The sequence below is a fragment of the Bubalus kerabau genome, chromosome 14 (assembly GCF_029407905.1).
Source record: "Bubalus kerabau isolate K-KA32 ecotype Philippines breed swamp buffalo chromosome 14, PCC_UOA_SB_1v2, whole genome shotgun sequence".
NCBI classification, from domain to species: Eukaryota; Metazoa; Chordata; class Mammalia; order Artiodactyla; family Bovidae; genus Bubalus; species Bubalus kerabau.
Window position 1 is genome coordinate 32,522,636 of NC_073637.1, and position 20,297 is coordinate 32,542,932.

General features: G+C 41.2%; 1 protein-coding gene across 1 annotated transcript in view; it reads left to right on the forward strand.

The window, feature by feature from the left end:
* The window catches only part of DNAJC5B (DnaJ heat shock protein family (Hsp40) member C5 beta), a 54,975-nt gene extending 36,424 nt beyond the window's left edge, over positions 1 to 18,551 (forward strand). The window contains exons 2-4 of the mRNA XM_055546140.1: positions 207 to 420; positions 4,840 to 5,011; positions 18,457 to 18,551. Of these exons, the coding sequence (XP_055402115.1) occupies positions 207 to 420; positions 4,840 to 5,011; positions 18,457 to 18,551 (481 nt within the window). The remainder of the gene's footprint in view (positions 1 to 206; positions 421 to 4,839; positions 5,012 to 18,456) is intronic.
* Positions 18,552 to 20,297: the final 1,746 nt, after the last annotated feature.

The window sequence follows — 20,297 nt, forward strand, 5'->3', positions numbered from 1 at the left end:
ATTGTAATTCCTGTTGAATAACACTTTTCCTCACTTCTTTTTAATTTTAAAAGAAACCTTGCTTAGTTAAATTAATATTATTGTGAAACTTATCATGTTGGGTATTTACATGTATAAAAGATGAACAAATGAATAATGCCCTTCTAGAATGTCATTGTAATTCCTGTTGAATAACACTTTTCCTCACTTCTTTTTAATTTTAAAAGAAAATTGGCCTTAAAACACCATCCAGACAAGAATCCAGATGATCCAGGGGCTGCTGAAAAGTTTAAGGAAATCAACAACGCCCACACAATTCTTACTGACATGTCAAAAAGAAACATTTATGACAAATACGGATCACTGGGACTCTATGTGGCCGAGCAATTTGGAGATGAAAACGTTAATACCTACTTCATGCTGTCAAGCTGGTGGGCAAAGGTGAATCGGATTTTTTGTTTCCCTTGAAAAAAATTTCCTGAAAGGTCATGATATTATTCACTCTTTTAGATTCCATCTTAAAGAAAGCCTAACCTTCAGGTCAGTTCAGTTCAGTTCAGTCGCTCAGTCGTGTCTGACTCTTTGCGACCCCATGAATCGCAGCACGCCAGGCCTCCCTGTCCATCACCAACTCCTATTACTAAACTCTTATTAATAAAAGAGCTATCACTTGGACTGAAAGCTGTTATGATATTTAAGGATCATTTTTGCTTTAGCTTACCAAATGATTATACAATACAACATGACTTAAAATACTTCTAGACATTAATTATGTTTGAATTTGAAGCTTCAGGTTAATTCTGACTGCCCTCCCTACTCCCATAATGACTAATTAAGAACTGACTCATTGCTGAAAACCAAAAATAATTAATTAGTGTGACAACTGTTTAAAAATTATTATGGGACAAATTTAGCTATGTACTTTCCTATCTATAGCACAGGCTACATCAGTGAACACAATGCTAGGGAGAATGCATGGAAATTATGTCATAGGTTCACGTGAAGCCTGATGTGAGGTACTGGAGAAGGAAATGAAGGGGAAAGGTGAGAATTAAGTAGTGGAGGACACTGAGTTAGAGAGACAGAGAGGAAGAGAGAGGGAGAAAAAGGATAGCTAGTCAAGAGAAAGGCAGCATTGCTAGGACTTAGTGCAATCAGAATTGACTTTTGACAGTAGTGTGATTTCCTAGGAATTCCTCATGTAGGCATGTTTGATGATAATTTCATATTTGTTTACTAGTATTCAAGGCTTCCCAAGTGGCGCTAGTGGTAAAGAATCTGCCTGCCAGTGCAGGAGCCAGGGAGACCTGGGTTTGATCCCTAGGTCAGGAAGATCCTCTGGAGTAGGAAGTGGCAACCCACTACCTCAGTATTCTTGCCATGGAGAATCCCATGGACAGAGGAGCCTTGTGGGCTACAGTCCATGGGGCCATAAAGAGTCAGACACAACTGAGCACACACACACACACACACACAAATATTCATATCCTTATCTTCTGATTACAGTATCTTTACATTTGAATCACATATAATCCATTGGCATCTTTTTTTGGACAGTTCATGTGCATGTAGTAAGTTTACGGTTCATACATCTTGTGAAATCACATGAACTCCCATGTAACATGACACGTTACAACTCAATTCACATGTGTTGTAACAAATAATTTAAGAAACTGCAGATCTCCAGAGTCAGGAGTCATATTCAGTAGTATTCTGATTGCCACCTTCTTCCACAAAAATAAATCTTGCTAAATTGAGTGGTTGTACATATGCAGGATGAGAGAGGATATCCCTGGTGGCTCAGACAGTAAACAATCTGTCTGCAATGCAAGATACCTGGGTTTGATCTCTGGGTCAGGAAGATCCACTGGAGAAGGGCATAGCAACCCACTCCAGTGTCCTTGGCTGGAGAATCCCATGGACAGAGGGGCCTGAGAGGCTACAGTCCATGGGATTGCAAAGAGTCAGACATGACTGAATGACTAACACTTTCACTTTCATGGGAGAGCAAGTCTGCAGACTAAAGCCTCCTTCACCTTCTACAGTCCTCAAAATTCCTTTTCTTGTGGATAAGTGGGGTTCCCACTGAAACCCCCTTTCTTTACTGTTGAGGACTTGGGAGGGAGACAAATTTCTGCCCAGAGGACGTGGGACTTGGAATGAGAATGTAAATATTGTCAATGTCACTTATGATGATAGATTGAACGTTTATGTAAAATACAGGTTTTTGTGGGCTTACCTGGGAACCTAACCTTCAGATATGACATAATGTCCATGGGAAGATATGTTCAGAGTTCTAGGTAATTACACACTAGTACCTGATTGCATATTGGAGCCTACATGGATAAAAAGTAGAATCAATTCCCTTGTCCAGGAAGTTGACAAAATTGATCAAACTTCATAGAGTTAAGCAGAAGCTGTAAGTAGTATAAGAGATATGTGTGCTGAGTTGCTTCAGTCTTGTCCAACCCTTTGCAACCTCATAGACTGAAGCCCGCCAGGCCCCTCTGTCCATGGGATTCTCCAGGCAAGAATACTAGACTGGGTTACCATTTCCTCCTCCAGGGTATCTCCCCAACCCAGGGACTGAACCCCTATCACTTATGTCTCCTGCCTTGGCAGGCAGGTTCTTTACTACTAGCACCACTTGGGAAGAACAGTGTAAGAGATATACATAAAATAATTCCTGATGTGGTTCTTTAAAAATAAGGCTACAAAAAAAATCTACCTTCCCTTCTGCTTTTGCCAAAGCCTCATTGCACAGTATCAGTCAGAGTACCCCAGCACATGATGATCATGTTTTAAGTATGCACTACATGTATGAATTAGTGTACCAATTTGAAAATGTGTATTTTAAAAACAATGAACATCTACTTGTATCTTATACTACACTAAGCTCTGTGAGGATAAGGCAAGGTTATTTCTGAAATAGGCAAGCAATCCAGCTGGAGTAACTAAAGAACAAAACATGTATTAAAGGAAATTTTCAGAGAGGAGAAAAAATTTGGGAATGGAATAGGAAAAGTAAAAAAGGACAACAGTAGGTAAAGAAAGGGGTAGCATGTTGGGGAAACAGATCCAGAACACTGCACAGGAGAGTCTTAGAGGATGTTGGTGAGGAGGAAGCTTTTTTGTACTTTTCAGACTAATTTAAGAAATTTACAACTCTATGAAAATGCAGAGAATCCACAGCAAAAAAACTGTAGGTGTCAGGGTGTATAAAATCACTTCCACTTTCAAATAACATATTTTTAATAAAATGATAAACTTATTTTGCTCAGTTAACAAACATTGCCTGGTTTTCACTGCAGATTAGATTAGGAGAGTATAATCTTTTAATCTTTAACTATGGTGAATTTAGTGAGGACACTTTTTATATGCTTGTGGGGAAATCCTGGTGTTGTGCACTAGAAGGAAAAAAATCATTTGTTTATCTACTAATCAATCAATACATTCATTCATTCAGTAGGTATTTCTTGTCTACCACACACCAAATACTAAACCCTGAGGTAGAGGAGGGATTGAAAGATGACTAATATATAGTTCTAGCCTTCAAGAGGCTCATGGTCTGAGACAGAATTATAAACTGATCACTGTCTTAAACTTTTCAGAATAATTGAAAAGTTTTGTCTTGTCAACAAAACAAGACTATGGTGGACATTTGTATGGAGTATGGTTGGGGCACAAAGGAGGGAGTAATTGTTCTGGTGCATGAGTGCTAAGTCACTTTGGTCATGTCCGACTCTTTGAGACCCCATGGATGTAGCCCGCCAGGCTCCTCTGTCCATGGGATTCTCCAGGCAAGAATTCTGGACTGGTTTGCCATGCCCTTCTCCAGGGGGAATTGTTCTGGGGGAGGTGGGCTTTCCGGAAAGATGACAAAGAGGATCACTGAGATAAACTTACACACGGAGTGGGTATCTGTTAAGATGACTAGGGAGTGGGGCAGGGGATGTCCAGGCAGATGAGTCCACAGGGAGAGCAGAGCTATGGCAAATACGGCAGGAGGGGAGCCATGCTGGTGCAGGGGAGGCATTGGGAGAGGCCAGACGACCACTAATAAGGAGCTCCAGCTTCTTCTAAAAGGCAAGAAGAGTTGCTGCATGGGTTCACGAGAACACACACATCAGAAAACTCCAGCAGTGAATGTGTAGGCTGGGTTAGAGGCAAGAGTGGCCACAGGTAGGTCAGTTTTGAGGCTACTGAAGTGTCCAGAGCAGATAAGGGAAAGGGAAAGAGAAAGTCGCTCAGTTGTTTCCGACTTTTTGCAACCCCATGGAATCCTCCAGGCCAGAATACTGGAGTGGGTAGCCTTTCAGGATAAGGGGCTCCGTTCTAAAGCCCAACCACTCAGGATACAGATGATGGGGGTGGGGGAGGGTGGGGTGGCGCAAGACAAAGGTCCCGAGGAGAGAGACTGCAGGACTTGGTGACCCAGAGAATAAGGTGGCGGCAGGGCTGGCTATCCATGGCTCTTCTTTGGTGAGAGTGGTTCAGGGCCCGTGGTCAGCTTGTCTGACCTGTAAAGGGTATGTTTTCCAGTTTGTTTTGTTTGCTCTGCTCTTAATAATGATCACCATGACTTAAGAATAAAGAAGAAAATGTCATACCTCATGACTTTGACTGCAAGTCACTTGTTCCTGGCTCGTTAGGCAAAACTTTATGAGAAATTTGTTTCCAAGGAAACAGAAAAGATAGTCCTCCATGGAATAAGGAATGAGGGTGACTATGCAGTTTGTGGGATGAAAACTGTGATGCCTCCAGGTCTTTGGAGGTACATGGGCAAAACACTTGATTTCCGGGATGTCCTACACCCCTGTACCCCTCACCCCTGTTTTGCTTTGCCTCTCCTTCCTCTAGACTCTGTTTGTCATCATTGGCCTCTTGACCGGCTGCTATTTTTGCTGCTGTCTGTGCTGTTGTTGCAACTGCTGCTGTGGACGCTGCTGGACTAAGTCATCGATGCCAGAAGAGGACTTCTATGTGTCTCCAGAGGATCTTGAGGAGCAGATCAAGACAGACATAGCAAAAGGTGGAGTGAGATGAGAATAGAGTAGTGGGTGCCCCTTCACTTGCCTGGCCAAGCACCAAGTCCCATGGTGATGGTCATTGCCAAAGTGAGAGAGATGCAACAACCAAACTGGGGGAAGAATCCCACAGACTTTTTCCTTTGGTACTTGTTTTGAGGAAGATAAGAGGAATTTATCTTTACCAGTCACAGAAAAAAAGCACAAACTGACACTGAAAGAAGCCATGAGATATGCTGATCACAGAGCAAAGGTTCATAGTCACATTATGAGAGAGTGAACCATGGATCCAGGGAGGTTGGGTGGGAATCCCAGGGGTAGGACAGCCAAAGTAGATATTTATCCCAGGAAAAGCACTTCAGTCTGTTAGTTTAGGTTCATGCTGTGCTCAGTCGTGTTTGGCTTGGACTATAGGCCACCAGGCTCCTCTGTCTATGGGATTCTCTAAGCAGGAACACTGGAGCAGGTTGCCATGCCCTCCTCCAAGGTATCTTCCTGACCCAGGGGTCAAACCCATATCTCCTGTGTCACAGGCAGATTCTTTACTGCTGAGCCATCAGGGAAGCCCTATTATGTTCAGATCAGATCAGATCAGTTGCTCAGTCGTGTCCGACTCTTTGCGACCCCATGAATCGCAGCACGCCAGGCATCCCTGTCCATCACCAACTCCCGGAGTTCACTCAGACTCATGTCCATCGAGTCAGTGATGCCATCCAGCCATCTCATCCTCTGTTGTCCCCTTCTCCTCTTGCCCCCAATTCCTCCCAGCATCAGAGTCTTTTCCAATGAGTCAACTCTTCACATGAGGTGGCCAAAGTACTGGAGTTTCAGCTTTAGCATCATTCCTTCCAAAGAAATCCCAGAGCCTGATCTCCTTCAGAATGGACTGGTTGGATCTCCTTGCAGTCCAAGGGACTCTCACGAGTCTTCTCCAACACCACAGTTCAAAAGCATCAATTCTTCAGCGCTCAGCCTTCTTCACAGTCCAACTCTCACATCCATACATGACACTGGAAAAACCATAGCCTTGACTAGATGGACCTTTGTTGGCAAAGTAATGTCTCTGCTTTTGAATATGCTATCTAGGTTGGTCATAACTTTCCTTCCAAGGAGTAAGCGTCTTTTAATTTCATGGCTGCAGTCACCATCTGTAGTGATTTTGGAGCCCAGAAAAATAAAGTCTGACACTGTTTCCACTGTTTCCCCATCTATTTCCCATGAAGTGATGAATGTTGAGTTTTAAGCCAACTTTTTCACTCTCCACTTTCACTTTCATCAAGAGGCTTTTGAGTTCCTCTTTACTTTCTGCCATAAGGGTGGTTTCATCTGCATATCTGAGGTTATTGATATTTCTCCCGGCAATCTTGATTCCAGCTTGTGCTTCTTCCAGTCCAGCGTTTCTCATGATGTACTCTGCATAGAAGTTAAATAAGCAGGGTGACAATATACAGCCTAGACGAACTCCTTTTCCTATTTGGAACCAGTCTGTTGTTCCATGTCCAGTTCTAACTGTTGCTTCCTAACCTGCATACAGATTTCTCAAGAGGCAGATCAGGTTGTCTGGTACTCCCATCTCTTTCAGAATTTTCCACAGTTTATTGTGATCCACACAGTCAAAGGCTTTGGCATAGTCAATAAAGCAGAAATAGATGTTTTTTCTGGAACTCTCTTGCTTTTTCCATGATCCAGCAGATGTTGGCAATTTGATCTCTGGTTCCTCTGCCTTTTCTAAAACCAGCTTGAACATCAGGAAGTTCACGGTTCACATATTGCTGAAGCCTGGCTTGGAGAATTTTGAGCATTACTTTACTAGCGTGTGAGATGACTGCAATTGTGCAGTAGTTTGAGCATTCTTTGGCATTGCCTTTCTTTGGGATTGGAATGAAAACTGACCTTTTCCAGTCCTGTGGCCACTGCTGAGTTTTCCAAATTTGCTGGCATATTGAATGCAGCACTTTCACAGCATCATCTTTCAGGATTTGGAATAGCTCAACTGGAATTCCATCACCTCCACTAGCTTTGTTCGTAGTGATGCTTTCTAAGGCCCACTTGTCTTCACATTCCAGGATGTCTGGCTCTAGGTCAGTGATCACACCCTCGTGATTATCTGGGTCGTGAAGATCTTTTTTGTACAGTTCTTCTGTGTATTCTTGCCATCTCTTCTTAATATCTTCTGTTTCTGTTAGGTCCATACCATTTCTGTCCTTTATCGAGCCCATCTTTGCATGAAATGTTCCTTTGGTATCTCTGATTTTCTTGAAGAGATCTCTAGTCTTTCTCATTCTGTTGTTTTCCTCTATTTCTCTGCATTGATTGCTGATGGAGCCTTTCTTATCTCTTCTTGCTATTCTTTGGAACTCTGTATTCAGATGTTTATATCTTTCCATTTCTCCTTTGCTTTTCGCTTCTCTTATGTTAGGATCTCTATTCAAATAGAAGGGAATGAACATCAAGAGAAGTCAGCAACCCTTGACTTTTCTTCTTTTTGATTACTTTGAAAATGCATTTGGGTAAAACTGGTGGGCGGTAGCCTTCCCTGGAAATTCGGCTTCCTTCATAGCCACACATTCAGAGCTAGCTTCGAACCATGCTAGCATAAAGAATGTCATACTACAAATGGGACTGTTTGCTAAACTACCTCCATGTGTTTATCAGTGTGTATGCATGGCCATGGTATATTCCTTGTTCACTCACTGAACCAAAAAATGTAAAGAAAGGTAAAATCTCATAGAATTCACAACATCAGGAATACTCCATACTCCCTGGGAAATGCCTTTGTTTAAACAAACTGGAGTCAAACCTGCCATTGTCCTCTCTGTCTTGCAGCCATAATGCCACTGTCATTTTCTCCTGCAGAATGGATCATTATTCTAGATAATAGGCTTTATCACTAAGTCACAGAGAAGCCTGGAAATAAAAGAATTACTTGATAATTCAGGCAGTGATCCCTGGATAAGGGCATGGCAACCCACTCTAGTATTCTTGCCTGGAGAATTCCATGGACAGAAGAGCCTGGTGGGCTACGGTCCATGGGGTTGCAAAGAATCAAACATGACTGAAGCAACTGAGCAAGTACTCAGACAGTGATGCAGGATCCACTTCTGTGGACTGATTCTTTTGATGACAATGAAGCATAAATTCCATGACATGAGACAGAGCAGAGACTGTTTAAAGGTTTCGAAGTACTTTTAATTCCCTATCAAATATGATGCTAAGTAATATCCAATTGTTACCCACCCTGAAATGGCAACCCACTCCAGTACTCTTCCCTGGAAAATCCCAAGGACAGAGGAGCATGGTAGGCTACAGTCCATGGGGTTGCAAAGAGTCGGACATGACTGAGCGATTGAGCGACAGAGCGACGACTCCAGATTAAAGGAGTCATGTGAACCTGGCTTGGTCTCAGACCATTTCAGGGTTGGGATATCAGAAGGGATGTCTATGCCAGCTGTGACTCCTTCCTATGGGGACCAGCAGGTGGCAGTGTGGCAGATGGGGTTTGCTCCTACCATTTTTTATTACTGCCCCTGTGGCCAAATTGTAGGCCCATGGTCAAATACAATTACAACTTTCTTTTGCTTAATTTGGGATACAAAAGGCACATATTTAATGGGGCATACATACCAAAAAAGAGCAAGCAAACTATATTACTCGTGAGTAGGTTAAACAGAAATATATATGTGTAAACTCTTCTTCAGGAAAGAGCCATGGACTTTGGCATAACTTGCTTAAGAATGATGGGCCCAGTGCACTTCCTTGCTGGTCCAGTGGTTAAGACTCCATGCCCCCAGTGCATGGGACACAGGTTTGATCCCTGGTTAGGGAACTAAGATCCTCCATGGGTAAAGATGATGAGACCAATGCGTTTTTCGCATCTACTCTTTGGAGGGAGCTGGCAATCCACTCCAATATCCTTGCCTGGAGAATCCCATGAACAGAGGAGCCTGGTGGGCTACAGTCCACAGGGTCCCAAAGAGTCGGACATGACTGAGTGACTTCACTTTCACTTTCAAATTGACATTCAGCCCTGCCCATCAACAGAAAATTGGATTAAAGAATTACTGAGCATGACCCCACCCATCAGAACAAGACCCAGTTTACCCCACAGTCAGTCTCTCCGATGAGGAAGTTTCCATAAGCCTCTTATCCATCAGAGGGCCAACAGAATGAAAACCATAATCATAGAAAACTAACCAAACTGATCAAATGGACCACAGCCTTGCCTAACTCAAAGAATCTATAAGCCATGCCATATAGGGCCACCCAAGATGGATGGATCATGGTGGAGAGTTCTGACAAAATGTGGTCCACTGGAGAAGGCAATGGCAAACCACTTCCATATCCTTGCCTTGAGAACCCCATGAACAGTATGAAAAGGCAAAAATATAGGACACTGAATGATGAAGTCCCCAGGTCAGTAGGTGCTCAATATGCTACTGGAGAACAGTGGAGAAATAACTCCGGAAAGAAAGAAGAGACAGAGCCAAAACAAAAACACCCAGTTGTGTATGTGACCAGTGATGGAAGTAAATTCTGATGCTGTAAAGAACAATGTTGCATAGGAACCTGGAATGTTAGGTCCATGAATCAAGGCAAATTGGAAGTGGTCAAACAGGAGATGGCAAGAGTGAACGTCGACATTCTAGGAATCAGCGAACTAAAATGGACTGGAATGGGTGAACTTAACTCAGATGACCATTATATCTACTACTGTGGGAAAGAATCCCTTAGAAGAAATGGAGTAGCCATCATAGTCAACAAAAGAGTCCGAAATGCAGTACTTGGATGCAATCTCAGAAACGACAGAATGATCTCTGTTTGTTTCCAAGGCAAACCATTCACTATCAGAGTAATGCAAGTCTATGTCCCATGTACTAATGCTGAAGAAGCTGAAGTTGAACGGTTCTAGAAGACCTATAAGACCTTCTAGAACTAACACCCAAAGGAGATGTCCTTTTCATCATAGGGGACTGGAATGCAAAAGTAGGAAGTCAAGAGATACCTGGAGTAACAGGCAAATTTGGCCTTGGAGTACAAAATGAACTGGGGCAAAGGCTAACAGAGTTTTGTCAAGAGAATACTTTGGGCATAGCAAACACCCTCTTACAACAAGAACAAGAGAAGACTCTACACATGGACATTACCAGATGGTCAATAGTGAAATCAGATTGATTATATTCTTTGTAGCCAAAGATGGAGAAGTTCTATACAGCCAGCAAAAATAAGACTGGGAGCTGACTGTGGCTCAGATCATGAACTCCTTATTGCAAAATTCAGACTTAAATTGAAGAAAGTAGGGAAAACTACTGGACCATTCAGGTATGACCTAAATCAAATCCCTTATGAATATAATGTGGACGTGAGAAATAGATTAAAGGGATTAGATCTGACAGACAGAATGCCTGAAGAACTGTGGACAGAGGTTCATGACATTGTACTGGAGGCAGTGGTCAAGACCAGCCCCAGGAAAAGAAATGCAAAAAGGCAAAATGGTTGTCTGAGGAGGCCTTACAAATAGCTGAGAAAAGAAGAGAAGCTAAAGGCAAAGGAGAAAAGGAAAGATATATCTATCTGAACACAGAGTTCCAAAAAATAGCAAGGAGAGATAAGAAAGCCTTCTTCAGTGATCAGTGCAAAGAAATAGAGGAAAACAATAGAATGAGAAAGACTAGAGTCTTCTTCAAGAAAATTAGAGATACCAAAGGAACGTTTCAGGCAAAGATGGGCACAATAAAGGACAGAAATTGTATGGACCTAACAGAAGCAGAAGATATTAAGAAGAGGTGGCAAGAATACACAGAAGAACTGTACAAAAAACATCTTCATGACCCAGATAACTACAATGGTGTGATCACTCTTCTAGAGTCAGACATCCTTGAGTGTGAAGTCAAGTGGGCCTTAGGTAGTATCACTACGAACAAAGCTAGTAGAGGTAATGGAATTCCAGTTGAGCTATTGCAAATCTTAAAAGATGATGCTGTGAAAGTGCTGCACTCAATATGCCAGCAAATTTGGAAAACTCAGTAGTGGCCACAGGACTGGAAAAGGTCAGTTTTCATTCCAATCCCAAAGAAAGGCAATGCCAAAGAATGCTCAAACTACCACACAATTGTACTCATCTCACATGCTAGCAAAGTAATGCTCAAAATTCTCCAAGCCAGATTTCAGCAATACGTGAACTGTGAACTTCCAGATGTTCAAGCTGGATTTAGAAAAGGCAGAGGAACCAGAGTTCAAATTGCCAATATCTGTTAGATCATCGAAAAAGCAAGAGAATTCCAGAAAAACATCTACTTCTGTTTTATTGACTATGCCAAAGCCTTTGACTGTGTGAATCACAACAAACTGTGGAAAATTCTTCAAGAGATGGGAATACCAGATCACCTTACCTGCCTCCTGAGAAATCTGTGTGCAGGTCAAGAAGCAACAGTTAGAACTGGACACGGAACAACAGACTGGTTCCAAATCAGGAAAGGAGTACATCAAGGCTGTATATTGTCATGCTGCTTATTTAACTTATATGCAGGGTAGATCATGTGAAATGCTGGGCTGGATGAAGCACAAGCTAGAATCAAGAAAGCTGGGAGAAATATCAATAACCTCAGATATGCAGATGACACCACCCTAATGGCAAGCAAAGAGGAACTAAATAGCCTCTTGATGGAAGTGAAAGACCAGAGTGACAAAGTTGACTTAAAACTCAACATTCAGAAAACTAAGATCATGGCATCTGGTCCCATCACTTTATGGCAAATAGATGGGGAAACAATGGAAACAGCGAGAGACTTTATTTTTTGGGCTCCAAAATCACTGCAGATGGTGACTGCAGCCATGAAATTAAAAGATGCTTGCTCCTTGGAAGAAAAGCTGTGACCAAACTAGACAGCATATTAAAAAGCAGAGACATTACTTTGCCAACAAATGTCCGTATAGTCAAAGCTATGGTTTTTCCAATAGTCATGTGTGGATGTGAGAGTTGGACCATAAAGAAAGCTGAGCACTGAAGAATTGATACTTTTGAACTGTGGTGATGGAAAAGACTCTTGAGAGTCCCTTGGACTGCAGGGAGATCCAACCAGTCCATCCTAAAGGAAATTAGTCCTGAATATTCATTGGAAGGACTGATGTTGAAGCTGAAACTCCAATACTTTGGCTACCTGATGTGAATAACTGACTCATTGGAAAAGACCCTGATGCTGCAAAAAATTGAAGACAGAAGGAGACGACAGAGGATGAGATGGTTGGGTGGCATCACCGACTCAATGGACATGAGTTTGAGTAAGCTCCGGGAGTTGGTGATGGTCAGGGAGGCCTGGCGTGTTACAGTCCATGGGGTTGCAAAGATTCGGACACGACTGAGTGACTGAAAAGTTCTGAAAACTGACATTAGGTCATGTCAGGGGTCACTGGGATCTCCTATAATATCAACCCAGTCCATCACAGGCAGAGAACAGAAGGAGCAGTGACACAGGAGAGCACTGTCACTGCCAGCCCGTGTGTCGTCCTTATCTTTCCTTATAGCGTGGAAACCAAAACTGGGTGAATTAAATCTAGATATCACAAATCCAGTGTTTCGCTCTTCTCTGAAGAGCCACAGAGTCTTTCCTTTTTAAATTAGACAAAAGCTCCACTCAGTCATTTCAGCAGACCTTCTCTGTAGAAGATTTCCTTTCTGGAACAGAAACACATACTCAGTGCCAAATGCCACCCAGGTTTCCTTCCTACAGAGTTGTTGGTGATGAACTTATGTGCCACTCACTGTCCTCAGTTCTGACACTTCAGAGCTACCAGTTCCATTGCAAAGGTCAGATTGCAGACTAAGTAAATCATGAACCCATTTGACTGTGCTACTATAAGCCTTAACCAAAAGGAAAAGCTCTATCCTATTCTGAAGTATTTTAATGCACAATTATTCTAGGTTTTTGAGGGCCAGAAATGTAACACAATCTGTACAGTCCTTTTGTAGGAAAAAAAAACATCAAATTACAAATACAAAATTATATCTGAAAGTGAATATCATGAAAAAAAGAAATTACAAAAAATTGCAAGGCTTAAAAACTCATAAACATCTTAAATGTCACAAATTTTGAAAAATAGCAATAGTTTAATTAACTGCCTGGCACACCTCTATAGTACTCCCTGCTATACTTTCTGGGTACATCTTCTTTCATTGCCTCTTTCTTTAATAGCAATTTCATTAACATCATTTACTGTAGGAGCAATAGAAAAATAATTGTCTTTCCTCTAACATGTCTGTTCAAAATTTGTTTTTTATTATTGGTAGATTAGAAAAATTTCAATTTTACATCTCATTATTGATAAAGTTGTCTAACTTTTTAGGGATGTTGTCAAATTTAAGAAAACTCCTATCCAACTTATTTCATATATAAGATGTAAAATTTGGAAGAATTCTTCTACAGACTAAGTTTGAATACACATTTGAAACCCTGTTGCCTCCATCACCCAATGCTTCCAGGATCAGAGCACACTGGACACATTCATAGAGTGTGACACCATGTCTGGTGTGGATCTTCAAGTTTCTTAAGCAATTAAATTGGGATGTTGAGTTACAGAAGTTATCCCTAAGGCCACTTCTACACGAGTATGGCTAGCAGTAATTATACACAGAATTACTACAAAGCACAAAAACATACCCCAAAGTTTCTGGTCAAGAGTAGTGCTACAGGGTGGCATTTGCAGATTTAGTTGGGTTATTGTGCTTGTTTCATCCATGCAAAAGGGTGTAACCCAACTTCTACCCTTAAGAAATAAAGGAAGGAAGTTCAAAACAGTGACATCTTCAATAGTCTCTCCGAACTTTAGAAATGGTAGACTGATTCCCATCTCTTTCTCAAAATAAAAATAAAATTCCAGTGGGTTTCTAGGAACACATGGGGATTCTATTATTCTTATTAATCAACTAGGAGCAAAGAGAAGACAGTATCTTGGCGGGTTGCCCATCCCTCACTTTTGTTTTGGAAAATTTAAAGCTTGAAAGATAAAGGTAATGGATATCACAAATTAGAAGTTTTAGTTTGTGAAATTTTGAGCACTATACGTAAAACAAGCTCATCTAGACCCTATACTCTTCTGTTAGCTGAAGGATACAATGAAATCAAAATTCTACTACCTGAGACAGAACACCTTTCCCTAGGCCTGTGTGTATGTGTGTGTGTGTGAGAGAGAGAGAGACAGACAGACAGAGACAGGAAGGAAGGAAGGAAAGGAAAGAGGAAGGAGGTATAGAAACAAGAGCATAAATGGAAACCTAGCTTCACTGAATACGCTGGCAAAGAGAACCGAAAATACAAAAGATAAATTCCGTTGTTTTTTTTTTCCCAAGCACTGGTCCTCAAACGACCAATTAAAACCCTAAAATTTCCTTGTGGAGTCATAATTTCCCTATTTTTCTTTGAAGGCAAGGGAATACAGTATTTAAGGGAGAAGATGTTATAGTGTGCTGACCTTGGATCTAAAAACGTGGGAGTCAGTGCAGAGAAAAATCTGTTGACTGCTTAGCTGCTCCTGCCAGTCACCTGGATGAAGCCCAAATAAATTCTCAGCCACTGAGCTGAAGAGGCCATATGGCTTGTAATTAGACTCACCGTCAGTCAAGATATTGAGACATTTATTACTATTCAGCATTCATCGCACTTTACTGGCCAGTGAAAGGGCACCAAGGAAGAGATTAAATTCATCCTTCCTCTTTTCACCAATCCCACTCAATCCCCTTCCTAACCATCCCCCAATCCAAAGGGTCTGATTTCTAAAAATAATTTATGGAAAATAACTGTGGTAACTAGTCCAAAGCCCTTTGCTGATAAAGACTCCACCTGCAATGAGGAAGACCCAGGTTCGATCCCTGGGTCAGGAAGATCCCCTGGAGAGGGAATAGCTACCCACTCCAGTTCTTGCCTGGAGAATCCCATGAACAGAGGAGCCTGGCTAACTATTGTCCACAGGGTTGCAAAGAGTAGGATACAACTGAATAGCTGACAGTTTCACTTTCCTTTTTTTTTTTTTTTTAATGTTGTCATTTTTGACACTATGCCATTTGTTGTGTTTTTTTTTTTTTAATTTAAAAATTTTTTTACTTTACAATATTGTATTGGTTCTGCCACACATCAACATGAATCTGCTATGGGTGTATGCGTGTTCCCCATCCTGAACCCCCCCTCACTTTCTATATGAAAATATCAAGTAAGCATCACCGAGGCCCAGGCCTGGGGAGCAGGACGAGTGAGTCAGCTCAGAATACTGCCCTAGAAGCAGTTCAAAGTGGACCCAAGGCTTCTTCAAAGTTTGCCTGCTAAGGTTTAGTGAACAAATTTACTCAACAGGTTTATCAAGATAGTCTTTCAACCACAAACATTTATTGAGCACTTTTTGCTAGGGGCTAGAGCAAAGAAAGATGCCATCCCTGCAGTCTTAGACCTGACAGTCTAGCAGAGGAGATGGGAAGACAAATAGTAAAGAAATAATCACACAACAAGCTTAGTTAACTTAGAGGTACAGTAAGTGTGCCAGAGGAGAAGCATGGAGGCTGTAACAGTGAACACTAGGGGGCCTGACCCGGATGCAGGTAAGGACCGCTTCCCAGAGGGAGTGACATTTAAAGCTGAAAACTTTAAGGAGGAGAAGTTAAGGGGTAGGAGATTATGCGGATGGAGAATCCTAGAAGAGAGGAATCCTTTTTTTTTTTTTTAAGTATTTTATTTTAAAAATCTATTTATTTGGCTGTGGGTCTTGTGGTTGCAGCACACAGGCTTAGTTGCCGCCAGGCATGTGGGATCTTGGTTTCCCTCATCCCCTGCAATGGAAGGTGGATTCTTAGCTACTGGACGACCAAGGAAGTCCCAGAAGGGAGGAATCTTGATAACTGGCACAGCGTTTGGCACACAATCTCTCTTTATCCTGTGGACAAGAGGGTAAATGGAGCTCTAGATGCTGGGCAAGGCGGGGATAGTCTTATTAGGCTGTTCTATTGCATAGTTTTTATCAAGAAATAGAATGAAGTAGAAGTTATGCAGAGATCATATTTGCAAATAACCCCAAACTGGGCTACATCCAGACAAGGGCTCATACCATCAAAGCAAAATGTGATAAGCAGAAAACAGCTGGAATCCCAGAAAGTTTGCTAGACAAGAGCAAGAGCCGTAGGATTTAACTAGGAAGAGGGGAGAGGGAGTTGAGAGAAAACCCAGAAGGTTCTGGGGAAGAAAAGCAAAAAGGTGGTACAGTTGCTCAGTCATGTCTGACTCTTTGTGAACCCATGAACTGTACTCTTTGAACCCCACCAGGCTCCTTTGTCCATGGAATTCTCCAGGCAAGAATACTGGAGTGGGTAGTCATTCCCTTTTCCAGGGGATCATCCCAAACCAGGGATCGAACCTGGAGGTGAAATATTATTCAACCTTAAAAAGGAATGAAGTACTGAAAAATACTATAGGATGAAAGAACCTGGAAACATTATGCTAAGTGAAAGAAGCTAGACGCAAAAGGACAAATACAGTATAACCCCATCTACATGAAATATCCAGACTGGTAAATTCATGGAGGCAGAAAGCATATTGGTTGTTGCCAGGGCCTGGGTTGGGGGGTGGGGGAGAGGAAGGGAGGAGGAACAGGTAACAACTGCCTAATATGTACTGGGTTTCCTTTGGGGAACTGTTTTGCAACTAGATAGAAGCAGTGAATTATATATTTAGTATATTATGAATGTACTAAGTTGTTCACATTAAAATGGTTCATTTTATGTTATGTGAATCTCACTTCAATTAAAAAATATCTGTAGTAGAGGAGAGGGGTATACTAAGAGTTGACTACAGAAAGAAGCTAAACACTCTTTCTTCAGAAAAGGAGAAGGTTCTTTGTTTCCTGCAAATTCACCCATGAGGCAAGAAGCAGAGGATACCACAAGGCATCAATATTCACAAGTGTGCGGAAACAGGAAAGTTGATCATCAGCCTTTATGCCAGCTACCTCTAGAACAGTACACTGTTAGTGGCTAAGACAGGAAAGGGCTTTGAATTACACAGTTCCATTTCAAGCCCCAGCTCTGTTAGTTACTGGTAGAGATTTGGGGGGTAATTCACTTATTTTATCTGTTATTGTTTCTACTTATCCAGCATATACAAGCAAATATTACGACCTGATTATTGCCATTACCTTTAAGTTCTTTGCTTGCTGTTCCCTCTTCAGAGGTTAACTCTTATCTTAAATCATGTTTGATCATTTTCCTTTTTAAATCTCAATCTATTTAAGATGTTTACTTGACATACAACACTGTATGAGTTTGAAGTGCCAGTGCAGGATTTGAAGCCTTTTGGGGTCTGATTTAGCCTTTTGTTGTTTCTACTGGCTCTTACCCAGTCTTCACTGTTTCTAACTTCCACTCATTCTCACCCCCTTCTCTCAGTCTCTCTCCTTCTCTTTCTCCTTCTCTCTCCTACCTGTTTTAACTATGAGTTTATTTCTTGCAATTTGTGGGGGATTCTTTAAGGCTTGGGTTGAAGGTTGGGGTCATCTACTTCTGCCCAGTGCTTTTGCACTGGACCATTTTAAACTAAATTTTCAGCTTGAGGTTTCTTGGAACACATAGGTATTATAAATTTGGCCTGCCAAATTGTCTGCTCATTGACTTGCCAATAAACATTTTTAGAAAGGCTCTTCCCTGCTTCACAAAAACTCAAGACCAGTACATTTTCTTGTAGATTTAGGAGTATGGTGCTTTAGACACCACATAATCATCCAGGGTACTAACTTTTTGTGGACTTGTGGCTTCTCTGTTGGCCCAGAAAGTAAAGAATCCACTTGCCAATGCAAGAGACCTAGATTTTATCCCTGGGTTGGAAAGATCCCCTGAAGTAGGAAATGGCAACCCACTCCTGTATTCTTGCCTGGAAATTCCCATGGACAGGGGAGCCTGGTGAGCTACAGTCCATGGGGTCACAGAGTCAAACACAACTGAGCAAGTAACACTTCACTTTTACTTTTGTGGACAACTTCTATTAGACTCCTCACCTAAGCAAGCTCTGGGTTTTGACCTCTCTCCCAACCAGGGCCATGTTTGCAATTGTCCACTGCACAACTCTAGGAGGTACTTTTCATGCAGACTTAACACGTAGTTTATATGACATGGGTGGTAGCCCTGTCCTCATACCCACAAAATGGTAACTAAAGCTTAAGTTTATTGGTTTTAGAAAATTGCCTTGAGGTGAAAGTTGCGTTTAGTGCTTTGGTTTTAAAATTTTATAACTGAAAAAACTTAAATGAAGAATAAAGACTATAAATCCTCCCTTTTGAAGGCCTTTAAAAGGTAGGATCCTCAATATTTTAGGAATTGAATTGGCTTGCCAATCATCACTTCAACAAAAATATCTACCACTTGCCCCCGTTAAAGGAAACATAACATGCTAAGAGGGTGCTTATTGGTTTTCTTTATTTTTAGATATGGACTTTCCAGTTGTTCTCCAGCCCACAAATGCAAATGAGAAAACACAGCTAATCAGAGAAGAACCTCGAAGTTATTGTACAGACTCTTAATATTGAGCCCACTGAGGGTCCACAGTACCTCCTCTTGGTTCAGCCATGTCTCCAGGTGGTCTTGCTGGGGGAGGGGAGGGGACATGAAATGCTGTGAACTTTTCCACATTTGTATTTTATCTTTAGGTTAAGGAAAGATGACTGCTACATAATTTTCTCAGTATGCAGAGTCACTCTTTGAGTAGAATTCCTAATGGAAACACACATTCCATTTTGATGAATAAAGGCCTGAAGAGTTGTTTTATGCTCCTTGCCTGAGGTAAGACAGAGGCATTGGACAGGCTTTTTGAGCCTTCCCTTAATATGAGCCAGACCTCAGTCCTCAAGACTAAAGTTGTATTCTGAAACCAAAGCCACTTTTCATCTATTTAACTAAATGCAGTATTAACATCTGCCTTTAAATATCATCAGCAAAACATACATGAGAATTTAGGAGGAATTTCTTGTGTGTGTAGAGATTTTTTCCTGTCATATACAATATGGCCACAGAAATATTTCAAGAGGCAGGAAGAAATTATTAGGTAAAGGCAAATCATATTATAGTTTTGAAAGATTACAAATTATCACTTACTGAAAACTAACAAACCAGGAAGAAAGAAGTTTTCTGTGTACTTTTAGATGGGCATAAAAACAAAAACAGAACTTCAGCCCTGTAAATGATACCAAAAAAAATCATTCTGGGCACAAAACAGCCCCCAAAAATGTGTCTGACAGTTTTAAGTTAAACTATTTTTTGTCCAACAGGCTTAGATTAGCCACACTAAGAAAAAGAAACACATGAGGTAAAGGACAGAATTCTAAATTCTATAATTTAAATTTAAAGGCATATCACTTATCCCATTTTCAGCCGTGACAGTGATCAGAAATACTGCCCATGTTGAACATCTATACTCAGAGGTCATCTCTGCATTTACTTGATTCTTACATTCATCAGGTGGTAGAAGCCATATGCTATTTCTAAAACAGTAAGCAGCAAGTGTTTATTTTTTTCAGGTCTTCCCTAGTTCTTAATGTAAGGTTGGATTTTTCAAGATCTTATGTTTTTACATAATATTGCATGAAATGCCATTTCCTTTTTTCTTTGTTTCTTATTCTACCCACCCCCCCTTACAGTTAATTAAAGTTAAATATACATTGTAAGTGAGAATTGGTGTTATAGCTCTGACAGTTCTGACATAATTAAAAATCTAACTCGTGTGTTACTGGAATTTTTTTTTAATCAGCATAATTAAGTACAAAGGGCCCTGGTTTGAAATTTAAGAAGCTGGCTCTAACTAAGCACTCACAAACTAGCCCTTGTGACCAAGTGAGATAAGAATGATATGGCTAATCTCCCTACGACTCTGTGTTCATATCTTCTCTGTTTACCTTCCAAACTGTTGCAAGACCAAGTAAAGTAGCTGAAAGAACTCCAAAAAGTTAAGTATTTAACAAGTTTAAGATGGTTTTATATGAGTTTGTATATGTTGTTACACAGAGACAAATGTGATGAGACTTCTGTATATAAACTCTCACCCAACAAAACCCATGAAAATACCCAATACTAATAGCCCAGTGGCCAGCAGGTGCTCAGAACTGTACTCGACACAGGAGTAACTTTCCATTCGAAGGGAACAATGAGATGAACAGCCCTACCTCTGAGAGCTTGGAGCCACTACTTTTCCTTCCTGAGGTCTCTAAGCAAAACAGCAGTCCTGCTGTTGAATAGTAACCTACAAGTCACAAAACTCATCTTCTCTTTCTCCC